Source organism: Cyphellophora attinorum (genome assembly GCF_001299255.1).
Source record: "Cyphellophora attinorum strain CBS 131958 chromosome Unknown Contig31, whole genome shotgun sequence".
Taxonomy (NCBI): Eukaryota; Fungi; Ascomycota; class Eurotiomycetes; order Chaetothyriales; family Cyphellophoraceae; genus Cyphellophora; species Cyphellophora attinorum.
Genome location: NW_017253259.1, coordinates 37,856 through 55,904, shown reverse-complemented (window position 1 = coordinate 55,904; position 18,049 = coordinate 37,856). Strand labels below are relative to the sequence as shown.

General features: G+C 52.9%; 10 protein-coding genes across 10 annotated transcripts; 6 read left to right on the top strand and 4 right to left on the bottom strand.

Moving 5' to 3' along the window:
- Positions 1-378: 378 nt before the first annotated feature.
- AB675_2905 (Ubiquitin-like protein SMT3) lies at positions 379-719 on the top strand (the record flags this gene model as incomplete). Its single annotated transcript, XM_018142914.1, has 2 exons — positions 379-603; positions 654-719. 2 exons carry the CDS (start codon positions 379-381, stop codon positions 717-719), a joined length of 291 nt encoding a protein of 96 aa, XP_017996337.1.
- A 439-nt stretch (positions 720-1,158) lies between these two features.
- AB675_2904 (uncharacterized protein) lies at positions 1,159-1,677 on the bottom strand (the record flags this gene model as incomplete). The annotated part of the gene is made up of 1 exon (XM_018142913.1): positions 1,159-1,677. The coding sequence occupies one exon, from the start codon at positions 1,675-1,677 to the stop codon at positions 1,159-1,161; it is 519 nt and encodes a 172-aa protein (XP_017996445.1).
- A 1,027-nt stretch (positions 1,678-2,704) lies between these two features.
- AB675_2903 (Succinyl-CoA ligase [ADP-forming] subunit alpha-1, mitochondrial) lies at positions 2,705-4,651 on the top strand (the record flags this gene model as incomplete). Its single annotated transcript, XM_018142912.1, has 3 exons — positions 2,705-3,104; positions 3,146-4,525; positions 4,584-4,651. 3 exons carry the CDS (start codon positions 2,705-2,707, stop codon positions 4,649-4,651), a joined length of 1,848 nt encoding a protein of 615 aa, XP_017996362.1.
- Positions 4,652-5,495: 844 nt separating this feature from the next.
- AB675_2902 (uncharacterized protein) lies at positions 5,496-6,957 on the top strand (the record flags this gene model as incomplete). Its single annotated transcript, XM_018142911.1, has 2 exons — positions 5,496-5,837; positions 5,887-6,957. 2 exons carry the CDS (start codon positions 5,496-5,498, stop codon positions 6,955-6,957), a joined length of 1,413 nt encoding a protein of 470 aa, XP_017996348.1.
- Positions 6,958-8,247: 1,290 nt separating this feature from the next.
- AB675_2901 (uncharacterized protein) lies at positions 8,248-9,025 on the bottom strand (the record flags this gene model as incomplete). The annotated part of the gene is made up of 3 exons (XM_018142910.1): positions 8,248-8,391; positions 8,444-8,748; positions 9,010-9,025. 3 exons carry the CDS (start codon positions 9,023-9,025, stop codon positions 8,248-8,250), a joined length of 465 nt encoding a protein of 154 aa, XP_017996395.1.
- A 618-nt stretch (positions 9,026-9,643) lies between these two features.
- On the top strand, positions 9,644-10,357 carry AB675_2900 (uncharacterized protein; the record flags this gene model as incomplete). The annotated part of the gene is made up of 1 exon (XM_018142909.1): positions 9,644-10,357. One exon carries the CDS (start codon positions 9,644-9,646, stop codon positions 10,355-10,357), a length of 714 nt encoding a protein of 237 aa, XP_017996378.1.
- Positions 10,358-10,594: 237 nt separating this feature from the next.
- AB675_2899 (uncharacterized protein) lies at positions 10,595-10,909 on the bottom strand (the record flags this gene model as incomplete). Its single annotated transcript, XM_018142906.1, has 1 exon — positions 10,595-10,909. The coding sequence occupies one exon, from the start codon at positions 10,907-10,909 to the stop codon at positions 10,595-10,597; it is 315 nt and encodes a 104-aa protein (XP_017996422.1).
- A 1,200-nt stretch (positions 10,910-12,109) lies between these two features.
- AB675_2898 (uncharacterized protein) lies at positions 12,110-12,967 on the top strand (the record flags this gene model as incomplete). Its single annotated transcript, XM_018142905.1, has 3 exons — positions 12,110-12,233; positions 12,281-12,843; positions 12,893-12,967. The coding sequence occupies 3 exons, from the start codon at positions 12,110-12,112 to the stop codon at positions 12,965-12,967; spliced, it is 762 nt and encodes a 253-aa protein (XP_017996413.1).
- A 546-nt stretch (positions 12,968-13,513) lies between these two features.
- Positions 13,514-14,267, bottom strand: AB675_2897 (Vacuolar protein sorting-associated protein 29; the record flags this gene model as incomplete). Its single annotated transcript, XM_018142904.1, has 4 exons — positions 13,514-13,636; positions 13,685-14,098; positions 14,149-14,163; positions 14,211-14,267. The coding sequence occupies 4 exons, from the start codon at positions 14,265-14,267 to the stop codon at positions 13,514-13,516; spliced, it is 609 nt and encodes a 202-aa protein (XP_017996367.1).
- Positions 14,268-16,404: 2,137 nt separating this feature from the next.
- AB675_2896 (uncharacterized protein) lies at positions 16,405-17,996 on the top strand (the record flags this gene model as incomplete). Its single annotated transcript, XM_018142903.1, has 2 exons — positions 16,405-16,429; positions 16,516-17,996. 2 exons carry the CDS (start codon positions 16,405-16,407, stop codon positions 17,994-17,996), a joined length of 1,506 nt encoding a protein of 501 aa, XP_017996421.1.
- Between the last annotated feature and the right edge of the window lie 53 nt (positions 17,997-18,049).

The window sequence follows — 18,049 nt, the reverse complement described above, 5'->3', positions numbered from 1 at the left end:
AATGGCAGATAGGCAACAACAGCAACAGATAGAAAGATTTGGAAGGAGTTGACAGTGACTTGTGAGGTCGACCCTTCTTTCTCCGCATCTGAACATTGAATTGAAGTTGCGGGTGTTTGCCGCCACTTCACTGTCTGAGCGCTCATAAGGCCGTGACTATATAAACTCCGTTGCTTGCTTTTCCTTGCTATTACTCTTGTCCTCTTTACTGAACCCTCTGCCCACACAAGACCATCCTCTCGCACTCATGTAAGTACAAATTTGCACCATGGGCAGTTGTGCGCCAACAGTTCAGGTGCCCCACTCCGGCCCTGCGCATCACTAATACTACGCAGACGCTCAATCACTTGATTCTCACCACAAACCTCTCCACACACTATGTCCGACAACGAACAGAACGGCGCTGGCGAAGCCCCTGCTGGCGGCGATCACCTCAACATCAAGGTCACCGATGGCAACAATGAGGTCTTCTTCAAGATCAAGAGAACCACAAAACTCGACAAATTGATGAAGGCTTTCTGCGACCGTCAAGGCAAAGATCCGTCGACCGTCAGATTCCTCTTTGACGGAGACAAGGTCCTTGAAGGCGATACTCCTGAGAAGGTAAACTCATCACCTGGTTTGACGGTACATCAGGCTAACCATTGCTGCAGCTCGACATGAGCGACGGCGACACTCTCGAAGTCTTCCAAGAGCAGATTGGCGGCGCGCTTCTGTGATTCCACGCGATCACTGGTCTACATGAAGTCTACGAAGAAACCAATGAGGCGCGGCATGAGTGAGTCATCTCGGGATGCACGCCTGTGGGATGCGATAACGCAGGCTGGCTAGTTGCTAGGGGATATCGATGCGGCGCAATGGAGTTTGGCATCCAATGGGAGTAAAGCAGCGCTCGCATACGGCTTTGAGGAAGACATCCTGGCAGTGAGTCCATTTGCCAGTTCGATTGACGAATACTTCTGGCGTCACAGAGCCTAGCAGATTACCAGGCTGCCCTTTCACAGCAGCCGCCAACAGACAGATAAAAGAATACCCACAACATTTTCTCCCATCACGGTTGCGAATATTGTACAGCCGACTCAGCAAATGTCCCGTCACCGTGACACAGTTCCAACATCTGCTCTCAGAAATGCTCCTTCAACCATTGTCCAGCCTCCTTCATCCGTCCCAAACGGCGGCCTTCGCACGTTCATCGTCAGCCTGTGCACGTTCTCGATCTTCCTTTTCGCGGTTCTTCCGCTTAATCTCCTGTTCCTTGACAGCGCGATCATACTGCTTCTGCTCCTCGGTCTTCTTTGGCGCCCTGACGCCCAGTCCGGCAGCAATCATCCGTGATGCAGTCGCTGTCGTCTTCTCCGGCCGCCTGTCACTATCTCCACGTTGCGAAACTAACCCGGGCCCATCTCGCGGCTGAGGGCGTCCTCCACCTAAGACACCAGCTGCAGACCAGTCGTAGCCCTGGCCAGCCGGCGAGATTGGCGTTGGCGGAGGTGGATTGGGTGCCATACCGTTTGATGACGTGGGCTGTGTTGGGCTCATAGCATCAGAAGCAGTAGGTGTGTCCATGTCGACGTCTTCGTCCTCCCATGATTCGGCTACATCCTGTGACTTGGCGCTTTTGCCCTTGTTGAGTGCCGAAGACAGGTCCAGGTGAAGGTCTCCTGCTCGCGCGGACATGGCGTTGTGAAGATAGCCAAGCCTGACCCTGGTTCACAACTGGGTTACTTGAATATAGTAATGCTCGTGCTCTTTCTTGCGTCGCTACTGCAATCCCAAGTCCAACACCCTGCAACAGCGCTTATAGCACGAGCATTCCCAACAGTAAGAAAATTTCTCACACCACCTACTACAATCAGAAATGATGGAGCATCATGGAGTAGCGAGCTGAGACAGAGGTTCAGAATATCTGGAGCTGGAAACCCCGCATTCTGGGTCAAGTCTTGCTCCAGCTTTTGCTCTGTAATGACTTCGGCTCCAGGGTACATAATGGGCCTCATGGCGCAACGACGTTGATGTTGAATGCTATTGCCAACAAAGTCCCATAACATGCCCATAATAATCACCGCCGATCGGTGCCTATTTCTGATCATGAGCAAACACGACAGGGCAGCGTCGGCACGCTTGTCAGGTCCTCCACATGACCGATCTCGCAATCTCATGTGCGATCGCTCTCGGGTCTCGAAAACCAAAAGCCGCTAGTGCCCGTATCTCGAGATTGACCACCCAGCATCATGATCCGTCACGGCGCGCCTGATTTGGTGCCATCCGACCTCGGAACAAGCAGAGCCTCCACCTGGCGCTGCTCATGCTCCGTCTCCAAGATGGCATCGTCACGTCTCTTCAGGAGCTTTAACCTTCTCATATTCTTATCGCTCTTGCTATAGCTCCTCAAGCTTGTTCTTCCGTTAGTGAGTTAAGCTACTTGTTCACATTTCACTTTGTACGCAGGTCTGGTGCCATACTGTGTATAAATAGGATCAGATCGCATTGCGAGACACTCAGAATGCTCCGAGGTGCTTTGCCGAGGGGACTTCGAGCATCCCCTCGAGCATCGCAGCCTTTGAACAACAAATATGCCCTAAGAGCTACCGCAAGCTTCTCAAACTCCAGCCGTCAACATGGCTACGCTGACACTATTGACAATCTCAAAATCGGCAAGCACACCAGAGTGCTGTACCAGGGCTTCACAGGCAGGCAAGCCACCATGAATGCCAAGGAATCACTGGAATATGGTACGAACATCGTCGGCGGCACTAAACCAGGTGTCACCGGAGAGCATCTTGGACTACCAGTACTTCCCTCGGTGGCGGAAGCCGTCAAACAATTAAAACCGACGGCCAGTGCCATCTACGTCCCTGGAAGTGGTACTGTCACAGCTATGGAGGAGGCCATTGAGAACGAGATACCCCTAATCGTTGCTGTAGCCGAGCACATCCCTCTCCACGACATTATGAGAATACATCAGATGCTGCAGACTCAGTCTAAGACCAGGCTTGTTGGAGCAAATTGTCCTGGTATCGTCAGCACTCACGGTCGATGTCGTCTTGGTTTCCAACCACTACCATTCTTCAAGGAGGGCAACATTGGGATTGTGGCAAAGTCGGGTACTCTTAGCTACGAAGCAGTTGCATCGACACACGAGCAGGTCTGGGTCAAACATACGGCATCAGCATGGGTGGCGACGTCTTCGCAGGGACCAACTTCATCGAAGCTTTCCAAGTCTTGGTGGATGATCCGAACACCGAGGGTATCATCATGATCGGTGAGCTTGGAGGTCGCGCTGAGCTTGATGCTGCCGAATGGGTGAAGGACTATCGGAAACGTACCCTCGATCCCAAGCCCTTCATGGCAGTCATCGGTGGCGTCGAGGCGCCTCCAGGACGTATCATGGGCCATGCAGGCGCCTGGTCTGCTCCGGGAGAAGCAATTGCGCGCGAGAAGATTGCAATTCTGGAAAAGGCGGATATCGAAGTGGTCGATCATCCCGAGAAACTTGGAGAGAGGATGAAGCAGTTGCTCCAGAAGAAAAAGACCAAGCCCGCAAGTTCATTCACGGGGCAGCAGAAGAGAGGCATGCATACCATGCGTCAAAGACCAGTGACGAAGCACAAACAGAACGCACAATACCAGCAGCGACGAAATCTGTACGTCAAGCAGTCTGACGCTTTCGACATGCTTCAGCAGAGAGACATCAAGACCACGGAGAAGGATCCCAATGGCAATTCCACAAAGATGGTGGCTATCTCGATCGACCGATCTGCAAGACAGCCATGCATAGTCGCATCTCCAGTGACGGATCCAGACTCGATTTTCTCGAACACAAAACGATTTCCATTTCCTTATGGCTCAGGCGAGGCCACGTCAGACGCCATGCTTAGCTCGGTAGCCAGCCACATGCACGTTCACGGGAAGGGCAAAGAGTCTCTGAAGAAGCTGCTCACCCAACTGGTCGATCTCTATATGAGCAAAGAAGCCTTCGTTCTTCGAACCGAAGTTCTCATCAACGACGAGACTGGTGACCTGCAAGTAACACGAGCCAAGTTCGGCTTTGACGACGCCGCCTTCCGAAGTTCGAAGCGGCAAGCAGATGTTCACAAGCTGCGCGAAATCGAAAAAGAAGATGCAGGGGAGGTGGCTGCGGAAAAAGAAGGTATGGTTTACATTAAGCTCGATGGCGAAGGAACGCTTGGCACTATCGTCAACGGTGCCGGGCTAGCGATGAACACAGTGGACAATCTCGTCGCTCGCGGTGGTCATCCAGCGAACTTCCTCGACACAGGTGGCAAGGCTACATCGGAGACCATCAAGGCCAGCTTCAAGATCGTGACCTCAGATCCAAGAGTGAAGGCTATATTTGTCAACATATTTGGCGGGCTTACGCTTGGAGATATGATCGCGAACGGTATCTTGCTCGCATTTAAGGACTTGAACTTGAAGGTCCCCGTTGTTGTGCGCATACGTGGGACGAATGAGGCGGAGGGTCAGAGGCTGATTAGAGAGAGTGGGCTGAAGCTGGACGCCTATGGTAAGCCGTCGTCATACCCCGATCTTCTTCGTCCGTAGTACTAACGGCCGTTCCCCAGATTCCTTTGATGAAGCCGCGGCGAGAGCCATTGCATTGGCAAGCGGAGAGGCGAAGATCGAGGCATAGAATTAAGTCTAATCGCAAGCTGAGGGAGCAGAAGGCGTTGACCAATCTTTTGGTTTTGAAATTGCTCGGATGTTGGCGTGGTTCGTGAAGCACTTTTCGGAAGCCAGCAACACAGGGATGGGGACAATTTCTCTTTCTGTACGATACCCGCATTGTCCGGCCCGTAGATAGCATTTTGACTGCATGGTTGCATAGCTATGATTCCCTATGAACGATCCAGCGTGAATGCAAGAGATGTCTGGTTGTCTATCACTTACCTAATCTTGCCGGCGTTCTGGGCCGTGCTCGGTCATGTTCATCCGCGCCGAATACACTCAGCGACCATCGTTTACGCGCCTCGTGCCACAGTACCTCATAGATGTTAGCATACTGTTCATTCGTCGTTACCTGACAGATTGCTGTTCGAGGATGGAGAGGCCTTACGAGGCCAAAATGCGGTGAGTGGAGCAATGCTGCTGCCGCCCCTAATTAATCGACTTACGGCTCTGTCAAACTTGGATTTCTTTCTTCTTTGGCAGGCGGCCGCTGTCCGCATAACCACGACTCGTTGCACAAAACCTGGAACATATCATTCGTTCGCCTGTGATCTTTCAGCCAGGAGACGAGCACCTGCGATGATCTTCTGTTCATCGCTTTGACGCACGGATCACTGACTCGTAATCGTGCTTCGGGCTCTGAACCTCGTGGTGTACCTACCCAAACATCTTTTCGACTCCGTACAGACCAACAGGCGCCAGCCGAGCTCGCTACCAGCACTGAGGCTGTGAGCTGCGACGGATATATACATACATCAAATCTCTGAATCGCAGGCACGGGGTCCCGTTCACCACATCCATCCGTCGCAATGGCTGGAAACCTCACCACAATTCTACCACGACTGCCGTCGTCGGCGACAACGTTCCCCTATGTGCTTCCGCTTCCGCCTGCAAGGACGATTCTTGGATATCTCCTGCCACTGATACCCATTCACCTGGTCCTCGTCAAAATCTTTCGAAATCGGTTCAGTCGCCAGCTGCAAGCAAAGCACCCGTACTCATCGAATCCTGGACCAGGCCAGAAGCCGCTGTCTGAGATGCCTCTTTCAGCGGCTCACGATGTGATCAAGCTGCTCTCATCCAAGGACTTTCCGTACTTCTTCAACTTAGCCTTGCAGTTTGCACTCATCCGCACATATGCCGTCCCAAGCGTAAGCACTCCCGCCGTCCTGGACGCTTATCACTAATCTCTTCGAACAGATCTCGACCCTGCTTGTCAAGACCACTCAACTCGACTCTCAATCTCGCAACACAGTCGGCAAGCGCTACGCCGACACAGGCGTCATCATTAGCGAATTCTACCACAACGCCCCAGGCAGCACGCGCTCAGCCGAAGCCTTTGCCCGCCTCAACTACCTCCACGGCCACTACATCCGGCAATCCAAAATCTCCAACGACGACATGCTCTACACCCTGTCGATGTTCGTCCTCCAACCGCCCGAATGGATTGACAAATACGAATGGCGCCCCTTCACCGAACTCGAAATCTGCGGCATCGGTCTCTTCCACCGTTTCGTCGGCGAAGCAATGGAGATCTCCTTCGATCCTCTTGACGACTTCCCACCTCCACCTCTTCCCGGTCATGCCGCTGATAAGTCTCGCACCTGGCGCACCGACGGCCTCGCCTTTTTCCACTCCCTCGACGCCTGGTCCAAAGTCTACGAAACCCGCGTCATGCTCCCCAACGAACCCTCCCACAGCATCACCATGAAAACCCTGCACCTGCTCACCTCTACCCTTCCCTCATCCCTCGGCAAAGTCGTCTACCAAACCGCAATCAGCATGATGGACACCCGCATGCGTGCAGCGTGCCTCCTCCCATCCCCGCCACCCTCTTACCGGCGCAACATCGACCGCTTCCTCGCCATTCGCGCTTTCGTCATTCGCCACTTCTGCTACCCAAGACGGGCCCTCTGGGGCTGGTGGGTTCCCGAGGAGGAACGCGGCATGTCGACCGAGACACCGGATCCCATCACGGGAAGAAGGTATTTCGCGACGTACGAGGCGCTGCCGCATTATGTGAAGCCCACCTTCTTCAACAGATGGATAAGTCCAGCAGCCTGGGCGAGCTGGAGTCTAGGTGTACCAGTGCCGGGGGATCCGGAGATGGAGGGGAAGGGGTGGTTGATGACGGAGACGGGGCCGAAGGCTTTTGTGGGCAAGGGGAATGCAGAGTTCGCAGTGACCAAGCAGCGACTAGAAGGCAGGGTGCGGGTGCAAGAGCCTGTCAGTGATGCGCCGAGGGGGTGTCCTATGTTCGTGAAAGTCTAGTTGGGAGGGCGTGAGAGGATCTATTCATTGAGGAGGCTGTCAATGAGGTTGCAATAAGAGCATGTGAGGGATCAGGTAGACGCCTGGTTGTCTGAGGGTCGAATTGGACAGGCGAGGGATCCTATTATAGACAACTTCGCAAGCGGAATTACTATATTCGGCAATTCGCGTGCTCTTTAGGAACAGCTTCTTCAGGCTCTATCGTTGCGAGCACTCAGGATTTTATGTTCCCGCCGTGTGGCTTCAGGTCATTTCCAACGCTCGGAGCCTGCAACACACATGCTGGATTTCCCAAGCACTTGCCGACGGGGAAAGCGACGTCTAGCGAGACTTGCCACTGATCATGAGCCCGGCGGTCTTCGTCGACTCCCTCCGAACCTCAAAGAACAGGTTTCATGTCGGCAAGTCGATGGCCATGGTCACTGTGACCGTGTACCGTCAATCATCAATGGGGAAGGCGCCGTCGGTGTCGCTCTCGTATGTCGTGACGAATGCATTTCAGAACTTGATCCTCGTTTCCTGCACCAAGAAGGAGCAAGGCTTGGGTGAGCTCAGGTACCCGGCCACATGTGATTGAAAAGACCAGGCATCGAGTGACTTTGGAACTTTGCAGGGGATTGTGACTGCGTTCTGCTGGAGTCAGTGAAGTGGTTAGTCTCGGTTTGAGTCGGTTCTCTGCTTTCTACAAATGGTATAAGTCGTTGGCTTGCCCTCGACCTTATGCTCATCTCTCCCACGACATCGAGAGTGACGGACAGGACGCCATTTGCCATGCCTTGGTAGTGCCTGCTGCTGCCTGGTGGGACGAGTGCGCAGTTGCTAAGTACGGCGCCTCAGTCATAGCTTTCGTCTGTCGTGATCCGGGAATGGTCCTAGAATGATTCTTTTAGTGTGGTGTTGAGCCGCGTTCTGTACTGTGACGGAATGTTCTACACAGCAGCCGAGTTCAGTCAGTTTACACCAACAGAGCAGAGCCGACTGAAGCAGGTGGTGACTTTGACAGATGTCAAGAAGTTTGCGTGGGCGTGGAAAAGGGGTCATGTTGCAGTTAGAAGAGTGGTATCAACATTCTCGCGCCAAAGCTATCTGACCAACTCCCCGAGGACCTCTTGCACTGTTTACAAAAGCCTCCAGCGGCACGCTCCTTGCCATTGTGCTATTGAGTAGCATTCGCTCGTGGTTGGGATATTCGAATAATGGTGTGATGACCATAGACTACTCCTCTAATTCACCCGGACTTCTTAAGCTCCTTCATTCCATACTGAGGCGAAGTGAGATTGATCAAGTCATTTATAGACCGGTCTCGAATGGGTTGGTGCGGGTGCCCCACCAGGTGAGGAACAGCGACAGGCCAACAGTCTCGAAGACGCGGCTGAGGACACCGACGGCAACGACATCAAGAGGACGCTTCTCGTAGGCGACTGAGGCGATGAGCTGTGGAAGATGGTCAGTAGTGTTCGAGTGGTTCGGAATGACGTATGCTTACACCAGGGCCAGCAGATGCGAAGAAGATCAATGAACCAAGATAAGCAGCGCCCTTATAGCTGAGAGTACCAGTAGCGTTGATCAGAGCACCGACACCGTAGGTCTGGAGACCAGAGCCGACGATGGACGAACCCCAGGAAGCAGCAGCAGTGGCAGTCTCGCGCGACTTGAAGAACTCTTCCTTCGAGTCGGCAGCCTTAGCACGGTGGTAGGTGTCACCGAAGAGAGGTGCGAGAACGGCTGCGGACGAGACCTGGGTGAAGACGATGCCTAGCGCGATGGCTGAGGGCTTGACGGGTGGGAGGTCTGTGGGAGAGCAAGGTTAGCTGATGTCAACGATGATGCGAGCTCGCCTTGGCTGAGCCGTTCGGTGTGGACGCTGATTGTTTTTCATGTAGACAGACAGACAGACTCATCGATGGCCTCTTCTGTTCACCGCGGTTTCGGCATCATCGGGAGGCCACCATGAAGACCGTCGATGAGTGTCCGAGCGCCTCAAAGTGTGGCGTCATCATTCATCCGAGGCTGCCATCACAGCAGCTGGGGAGGTCAAGAGGGTGTGCTTACAGTGAAGGGTGGCCATTGCGGATGATCTGGTCAAAGAACTTGATTATTGGGTTCTGAATCGATGGATTGCGAAGTATTGTGATGGTGGATGAAGAGAAGAGGAAGAATTCGGTACGACTTTGTTTTCTTTAACGAGTGAAGCTACCTCCTTGTCAAGCCACTGTTGCCAAATACGTCATTGCTATGATCACCTGCTGCCAACTTATGCGGCCGAGGAAGGCGCGACCGTCCTTACATCACAATTACATAGGTTATTGCCTGCGCTTGTCCTCAACTTACTGCTGCAGTCTACGACTACCGTCTGACTTCTCTTCCCACGCATACTTAAATACACTCTCCTCGAGGACGTCCAGTCGAGAGCAGTGCAGTGGTGGTAGAAGATCACAATGCGATGACCGCGGTTGTTCTCGCCTAGCCAATCATGAAAGGACTTGGCTGAACTCAAAACGTTCACCCGGATCTTCGAATCTGCAGGTACATCGCGCAACCGCGTAGTCCAGTTGCGCCTTCATCGATACCTGGAGCCAGCAGCAGGAAGATCTGTGTGATAGCAGGTTTCTCCAGGCGTGCTACAGTGACATTCTCTGCCAAACAGGATTATTTCATGGTCGTCGATTCTCGCAAACCATCTGTAATGGCAACTGCATCGGCGCAATCGCGCTCACCGTCGCCAGAGAACGATATTTTCGGGGTTGCGGATTTTGTGGTTCCTCCACGAGAGATCAAAGCGGCAGGTCAGACCGATTTGTCCTTCAACGGTCTGCTGTCTCCCTCTTTGAAGCTGCATGAAGACCTGAGCGAAGGCTGTGGTGGGCAGCTGTGGCCAGCTGGGATGACTCTTGCTCAATACATGCTCACCTATCACAAATCACTGGTAGGCAAGCACATCATCGAGATTGGTGCTGGTGGCGGTCTGTCCGGTCTTGCGGTTGCGGCTGGCTGCAAGCTGGATACGAAGTTGCTCCTCACCGATCAGCTACCAATGCTAGCGCTGATGCAGAAGAACATCGGGCTCAACAGTCTCGAGCACAGGGTCACTGCACAGGTATATGATTGGGGTAGCAAGCCTGCTCCCAGCTTTCCCACCACATCCGGTCACGCAGACGTTATACTTGCCGCTGATTGTGTGTACTTCGAGCCTGCCTTCCCCCTTCTACTACAGACGCTCAAAGACCTGATCGGTCCCAACACAGTCTGCTACTTCTGCTTCAAGAAGCGTAGGAAAGCTGATACGCGCTTCATTCGCGATATGTTACGCACTTTCACAGTCGAAGAGGTTCACTACGAATGGCGCGACTCAGATCGCCATGACTCAGTGTTTCTGTACGAAGTGCGCAGGAAAGGATGAGAGGTTTCGATAATGCAGATTATTTTACACTGACTATTGCAACAAATGGTATCGGTCGTCACTCATATCATATGAAGCGCACTCGGCCATCAATGCCACTGCGTCCGATCATCGACATGTCCTACCGCAACTTTGGCGGCGTCCAACTTCTTGCCTGTCCAATCCATCAACTTATGGTTGAATGACTCCTTCTGTGGCATCGATGGCCGCTCCTTGCACCTTCGCATCAGGCGTTGCCTAGTAGACCCGGCGACTGCCGCGGCCGTCTGTGCCGTGCATTCTACGGGTACCGGCAGCTTTCTTGGCTGGGTTGTGTGTGAGGCTGCCCTGAACTTTCTTCAGAGCACCGGCAACCTTGTCGCCAATCGATGTCTTGCGACGTTGGTGGTGGACAGGAGCTGCTCGGCGGCTGTGCGTCGTGCGTGGGCCAGAGGTTGTAGACACGGTGTGTGTCTTGCGGCTACGACCACCAGTCAAGCGAGACATGAGGCTGGGCTTGGTGGTTGTGGTGGTGTGTCTGGTGGTGCGTGGGCTGCGTCTTGTTCCGAGCATTTTGATGGAATTGGTGGTGGATGTGGGTTATGGGATTGTGTCGATGGTTTGGACGGATGATGGACTGCTTGAAGGAAGTCTTGTTTCGAGTTGGTTGTTTGTGCTTTTTGGGATATGAAAAGACTTTGGAGTGGGCGGCTCGGGGCGTTGTTCTATATAGTCACATATTCAGACGTCCTCGAACCTGCCTCGTGCCTTGCTATCTGGTGTAGCACGACACATAAAGCCACGGTACGTCATACCCTTATCGCTAGAGGCCGCCGAGCAGGTGCCATCTTCGTCTAAAGCGACACGGCCTCGTCAGCCCTGACCACTAAGTCGTTGATTCTTGGCCAGTAGTCAATAGAAGTGGGCCTCCCACATGACCAGAAGCAGGTTTGACGTCTCAAACCCTGAAGCTGATCGACAGCAAGTGTGGCGCTGACCAGTGAGAAGTGCTGAAAGGTCGGGGCTTGGCATACGTATGAGGGCATGATCCCAGTCGTGCGATCCCTGTTTCACACATTTTGGGTCTCGAGGATCGAACAGCCACAGGGAGAAAGGGTTTATCTTCCGGGATGATGCAGGGCTTTGTGGCTGGTAATGTCCGATGTCTGAGATTGAGGCTCGTGCCTGGACGCCCCTGTAGGACTTCTGCTTTGAAGACGGTGGTCTAGGCATGAGGGAACCGTACACGTCCCCCAGTCTTTCGCACAGTCGCCGACTCAGGTCGCTCTTATGGACGGACCAGAAAACTGGCAATAGGTGCCTAGTATGCCGACCGAAGATGTGCTCGTTGGAATCTAGGATTAGCAAGTGAGGTCAACTACAGGGTCTTGAGGTGTAAGTAAGGTACGATAGCGAGAGAGCGCGTGCTGCATTTGTACACTTTTGTATCGAAGCAGGGGGAATGTGGAAAAGTAAGTGTAGTCGTCGAGCTGGGATTCAGGCCATGTCAGTAGTGGTGGTGTGAGTGTGCGAGGGAGTCGTAGTCGGAAGAGGCAGTCGCGGCAATCGTCCCATATCGATTTCCACGGGCCACAATTGTTCGGTCAACATTTCGATGACTACGGCATTTCTTTATGCACTTTCTTTATCCTCCTACAGAGCGCTCCCTCGGCCAGCATGATGCAAATGCAGCCACTGCCTCAAGCTCGGCCGCGAGAGAAGCCAAAGGCTCGAGTCAGCGACCCAAACCATCGTCATGCACCAAGAACGAGCATGACAAAGACGCCCATCAGTCGCTCTGCGCCTACACCGCGAGCACGGGACTCTAGCAAATTCGTGAACTCAAGGAAGTCCCGCCTGGAACCTACGAAACCTGGTCTGGCTCAACGCCTTACTGGTGCGTATCGGAGCTGGGCAACCCGAACTTTTACTAATCTTTCTTAGCCCAGCTCGATGAACACCGCGACAACATCCTACAGCAGACCGAGAATACCCTCAAGGAGACCGAGACTCGCCAGAGGGATGCTGTTGACGCTCTCCAGGCTCAATTCAGCGAGAAGCTTCAGTTGTTGGCGAACGTAGAGTCCAAGGTCACCATCAATCTGTTCGACGAGAAAGTCAAGGTTCGTGTGAAGGCTGATAAGGTGGACTCGGACGACAAGCAGAAGAAGTACAGGGAGCAAGAGGTGCTTATCCGAGATCGTGCACGGGCATTCGAGGACTTCGTTCAAGTCAAGAACGATGAGCTCTGCGACCATTTGGCCGAATGGAACGATGTCCAGCAGAAGATGATAATTCTGGCTGTCAAGATCTTCGGACTCGAGAACATACACATCAACAGCAAGCATGTCCGCCCAGAGCTCTCTAGCGTACTCGCCCAGGCAAACGCAGTGCATTTCCAGAACATGCAATTTCGACAAGACGAAGAGTCTAACATCACGGAGCTTGAGCATGCTATCAAAGCCCTTTCCAAGGAGACGAACAAGAGCATCAATGAGATCTACAAGGTGAAATTCCTTGGATTGTATATGCCTATGTTGCTGACTTACTTGACAGGACTTTGAACAAGAACGCAATAGGAGATCAGAGCTGGCCAAGAGGGCTCAGGCTCTCGCAGACGAGATGCTGTAAGCCTAGTCCCTGCTTATGGTCATGTACAACCGACCACGAGAAATGCTGAGAGGATGGGTGGCCAGCCCTCGGGCATCGTTGTTACCAAAAGCATCGGACCAGACGCTCGACTGCATACAGCAGTGGCCCTGGTCAGGAGACCATCGTACCTGTCGCCGAGAACACTTTCTGCTTCAACAAGATGAGATGAGATAGATAAGCGAGAACATTGTGCCAACAAGGGAATCTTTTTCTCCACACTGTGGCTGCTAGTAGTCCCTGACATCAGAGCCCAGCCAACAGACGGGGTGGACCGACTGATGGTCCTGCATGTATTCAGCTTTGCCTGGCTGCCGACGCTAAGCGTCTTCGGTTCATGATACCAATAACACGCTCCAACTTGTGATGGCTTCCCGACAAGATCTCAAATTAGTGGGCATGTCAGGAGGGGTTCGCACGTCGTTCCCGGCTCATCAATATCTGATGCACAGCCCGACCCTATGCTGTCAATGCATCTGACTGGTTCGATACCAGCGTGGCTTTAGTCGTCCTCCACAGTCATTGCGTTCATTCTGCTGTTGTCTCCGGCATCGGTTTCCGGAACGAGACTTTCTCTACTGCCACATTCTCATTCCCGTGCTCGTCTGTCCGTAGCTGATAGACATATAATATCAAGTTATCACCTTGCACCTGCGATAGTCAGCTCGTCGTAAAGCACCACTCATCTCTCGGACTTACATCCATCAAGCAAAAGCTCGGTGTAGGCTCTTCCTCAATCGCCTGCCACGAAGTACTAAATGCCCCCGTCGCCGACCCGGGATTCACGAAGAACTTTCCCTCAAGCTCATATGCCTCGAACTTATGTGTTCCACCCCAGAGCAGCACGTCGACATCCATCTGCCGTGCTGCAATCAGCAAGCTCTCTGCATCGCCTTGCGGTATTATCGTGTGGCCGTGTGTGAAGCCCAGTCTTAGCCCGCCATGTTGAACAACTTTCGAGAGCGCAAGATTCGTCGCTTCGGTGTCGAAGTCTCCCTTGACGATGTGCAGATCTGGCGCTGTTTGGCGGAGGAAATCGTATGTTTCTCGGTCTGTGATGTTGCCTAGACAGATGATCTGGCCTATCTTGCCTGGCGTCAGGAGTTTCCGGAACTGATCTGCTGGTCAATTTAGGCTATCGCATTGTAGAAGCTCGGGCGCACCTTTGCCGGGATATCCTGTACTCGTCAGAACCTTGTCGCCATAGTAGGTGTGCGGCGCTCACTGGTGCACGATCTGGGATGAAGAGGTCTCCGATCACTAGGATCAACCTCGAAGCCATATTTGGTCGCGCGCTCAAGTTCGGAGGCTATCTCGACATGGCTAGAGACTCGCTGTTGTCCCTCTGCAGTTTCCGCCGGTCCATGGACGATCTTAGAATGCACCTATACTTCGCAGGTGGTTACATTCGAGGTCAGAAGGCTGCCTCGTAGCCTCGTCACGTGCGTAGAGGTTCAGCGGATTCTTTAGCATGAACGCAGTGATAGCTACTTCCTTCATTACATTCACTGAGTCCAGTACTCTCTCTCTCTCTCTCTCTCTCTCTCAAGAAAGCCTACACAGCCACTATGTCAAGTGTCCACAGTCCAGCAGATCTAACAACCCTTAATGCTATACTAACGCCATTGTTTCAGAATACTCCTCGTATGCCACAGTACTACAGGTAAGACTTGTTGCCGCTTCTGCGATTCAGACAAGACTGCTACACGAGCCGTGCGAACTGCACCCAGGAAGTCCTTCGAGTAAGAACTTCGCCGGAGACTGACAGACTGTGCCACATGTGAATCGTCTACCGGACGAGAGCTCGTCATAGCAGTCCGTCTATATCGACGGAATTGCTAATTCAGAATGCGAGGATGGCATTTGTGTATGATGCGTCTGTAGTGGTCAACACGTAGGCGAAGGCCGCCTCGGCAAGGCTATGATCAAGCCTCAGCAACCTGCAGAGTATACTCGACAGCATCGTCATTAATGCTGACCAGCAGGGAGACTATTCACATTGGCTTCGAACACCGATATATATGCGCTACTGGCTAGAATCGAGGCTCCATTAGGCACCCTAAATATCACTTATTGCGACTCGTACAGCGATAGTGATGCTGATGAGCGATCTGAAGCTTCAAGACCAGTTGTCCGTCCACCAGCGCCTGTTCAGCTCCGGCATCCCAGAGTCCCGCTTTCGACAAGGTCCTGGACCACGGCGGCGTCACAGATACAGGTGTGCTTGAACTGTCAGCGCTCTGTGAGATCGGGCAGACAGACTATCCGTTCTGCTCTGGTTCCTGGTGGATGGCAACGAAGTGAGAATTTCAGCAAGAGCTCTCCGGCGAACCTGGTTGGTATATGTTCGGTGGAACATCGTATAAAAACATCGTACAAATCAGCTGAAAATACGAGCGCTTTCGCTTGAGCAGATCGAAATCGTCCGTCGCTTGGGCAGATCGAGTAGTCGGACCTGCTCATTTGGAAAGATAGGAGTGCTTTTAGTCTCTATACACATGTTTGACAATCGATCGGCGTGTTTCTGAGGGCACTACTGGCACTCTTGGGCCGCTCGTAAGTGCACAAGCACAGAGTAGATCCCACGGAGTCCACGAGGAACATGTCAGGTCCAGACTATGGGGCATGGAGCCCATTTCCGAGGAGTATCGCCGCAACTGATCCGGCCAGCACCGACAAGCGCCCGGAAAGGTCTCGCTACGATGCAAAGAACATCACTTGTGCGATGCACCAATGCAACCTATGTCTCGCCAACATTTGGAGATGCGTCCGTGCGTCTCAAGTCCCAACGGTCGTGCAGGATGCCTCGGCAGTGTGGCGTCACGGGTCTTTTTCAGGTCTCGTCCTCCCTAATCGGGGATGCCCCATTACCCCTAGTGGTGGTTAAAGCCGGGGTTCAAAAAGGCGAAGCACACTCTTTCAGCTACCATCGGACGAGAACAGCATCTCAACGCAGATCCTGACTGCTTGTGAATTGTTAATGATAGGCCTGCGCTCGCAATCGAGAGTCAAGCACCGAGACTGAACACGGTCACTGCCTTATATTCAGGCAGGCCAACCCCTCTTCTGACTTTAAGCTTGTACTTTTGCCAACGTAAGATCGACACGGAAGATCAGGTACAAAATAAAAAAGCATCACACTTTCGGGAGCTTGAGTCTCTGGCGCAGATCTGTTGCTCGTAATCGAAAACGATACCGTTGTCCTTTGGATATGAGATTGACCTCGTCGCGGCCGACGAGGCAGCATCCGACCTGATCACGGCGCCGCGAAAAGGATTACCCCTCCATCGATCCATCGATGACACATGCCGAACGTCGGCAGGTCCAGTACGGGATGTTCCCTATGTAGGAAAAGGAAGATCAAGGTCAGGTTCTGCTTCTTTCTCCCGACGATGACTTGCTCACATCTGTGCAGTGCGATGAAACCCGCCCAGGCTGCCGCCGGTGCGCACAGGCTCGGAAAGTGTGCCCAGGCTATCCATTTCAGATCGAACTGAATCTCAGACCACTGCCACCGACGACGGCAGTAGGGCCTACGACATACGATGCAACTCAAATCAGTCCTCCACAGTATGGCTATCCCATCGCCACTAGTGCGCCCCAGCGGGTGCCCATCCTTTCGTCACAGTATAGTGTGGAAAGGCGCACGCCAGACGACGCGGAGCATGAGAAGGTGAAACGTGAGAAGGACTCGCCAGATCAGTTGCATTCAGCACCAAAGTATAACGTGGATCACCAGTCAATATGCTTCTTTGTCAACTTGTTTTGCTACCAAGGACAGAAGCGCTACGACTTCCCAGTGCTTGACTTCTTGCCAAGCATGATGGAAGACTTTGGATCCGACTCTGCTGCATCGAAAGCTGCGCTGGCTGTCTCGAGAATGTCGCTTGCTGACCAGTACAGCGGCACTGATGTGAGACTACAGACCGGACATGAATACGGGGAAGCCCTGGTCATGGCCTCGAAGCGATTGAGGGACCCAACGAAAGCCTACGATGATGACACCTTCTTAGCTGTCTGGCTGTTGAGTACGTATGAGGCGGTCCAGTCCATCCTCAACCATAGGCGTATAGGTCAGACGCGGACTCTGGAGGAGGAATGGCAATCGCATATTTCGCACGTTCGAGGTGCCATGCAATTGATGAAGATGAGAGGATCATCTCAATTGAGAACGCCTCAAGGCGAGAAGATGTATCGAGTATTCAAGGCAGCCATACAGATGCGACTTTTCATACTCAACTCTGTCACAAGCCGCGAATTTGATGAGATGGAGATGGACGTCTGGAAGGAAGAGCACGAATTCACTCCGTCGAAGACTGCCAACACGGCAACAGCCTTTTTCCATAAGGTCGCACGACTTATAGAGAAGATCAACGCCTTTCTGTTCGCTCGACGGCAGTCTGACGACGACGAAGCCTTCATTAAGCAGGCCAACGAGTTCATTAGCTATGGTGAATCTGTCGACAAGGAAATGGTGGACTGGAGCAAACACGAAGACTATTGGGACAGCATGCCAATTCAATCACCAGCCAAGGGCACGACATGGGCAATATATCCGACACTCGCGCAGTGTTGGTTCTTTTCGCCATGGGTATACCTGTACTGGATCAGATTTCATATCGGGAGGCTGAAGCTTTATGAGGCGTTGATTGAGCTGTCTCAGATGAATGCGACCAGCCCTGCTGCCACAGAAGCGACGAAACTGGCGGACAGTTTGCAGATCGAGAGCTACAAGCTTCATATTCGAAGCGCGGCATCAGCATTGATTGGAATGACAGCTTATGCAATTGGTGATGTTTCGAACAGAGGCACGTTCAATTCTGCAGCATCTGGCAAGTGGCCTGGAAGGACGTTCCAGGAAATCAACGTCGTTGCTGCTCTGCAGCTGGTCATACCGCTGAAGGCATGTCTGCGGTCTGAGCATACGACGGCCGATCAGAAGGGTGCAATAGACCTGGCAATTACACATATTGGTGATGGTCTGAGGCGGCAGCCTCTTCATGTCGCATAAGAAGGGTCCTTGAATTCTAAGGTTGCGTGAAGCTGCCCAGTATCGACTCGAGG